Source organism: Onychostruthus taczanowskii, unplaced genomic scaffold, assembly GCF_017590055.1.
Source record: "Onychostruthus taczanowskii isolate IOZ18803 unplaced genomic scaffold, ASM1759005v1 scaffold2224, whole genome shotgun sequence".
Taxonomy (NCBI): Eukaryota; Metazoa; Chordata; class Aves; order Passeriformes; family Passeridae; genus Onychostruthus; species Onychostruthus taczanowskii.
This window is the reverse complement of record NW_024499490.1, coordinates 1-338: the sequence shown is the minus strand read 5'-3', so window position 1 is coordinate 338 and position 338 is coordinate 1. Positions and strand designations below refer to the sequence as shown.

The 338-nt window shown below is 63.9% G+C and overlaps 1 protein-coding gene across 1 annotated transcript in view; it reads right to left on the bottom strand.

Moving 5' to 3' along the window:
- The window catches only part of LOC121336226 (FGF1 intracellular binding protein), a gene marked incomplete at its 3' end in the record, with an annotated part of 1,311 nt that extends 1,139 nt beyond the window's left edge, over positions 1-172 (bottom strand). Inside the window, exon 1 of the mRNA XM_041405189.1 lies at positions 37-172. Coding sequence (XP_041261123.1) covers positions 37-121 — 85 coding nt within the window. The remainder of the gene's footprint in view (positions 1-36) is intronic.
- Positions 173-338: the final 166 nt, after the last annotated feature.

Sequence of the window (338 nt, the reverse complement as noted above, 5' to 3'; positions counted from 1 at the left end):
CCCCAGGTGTCTCCCTGTGTCCCCAGGTGTCCTCACCCGAGTGCCCGTCCAGCCACAGCCGGTACACCTCCTCGTCGATCAGCGTGGTGTTCCCCACGTCCCCGACCAGGTCGCTGCTCATCCCTGGGCCAGTGGGGTCCCAAAATGTCCCCAAATGTCCCAAATGTCCCCAGTGTCCCCAATGTCCCCAAGGTCCCCAATGCCCCCAATGTCCCAGGTGTCCCCAGGTGTGTCCCAAATGTCCCCAGTGTCCCCACATGGCCACAAATGTCCCCAGAGCTGTGTCAGGGACCCCCCGACCCCAAACTGGGCCAAACTGGGAGCCCCTCCCCCCAAAC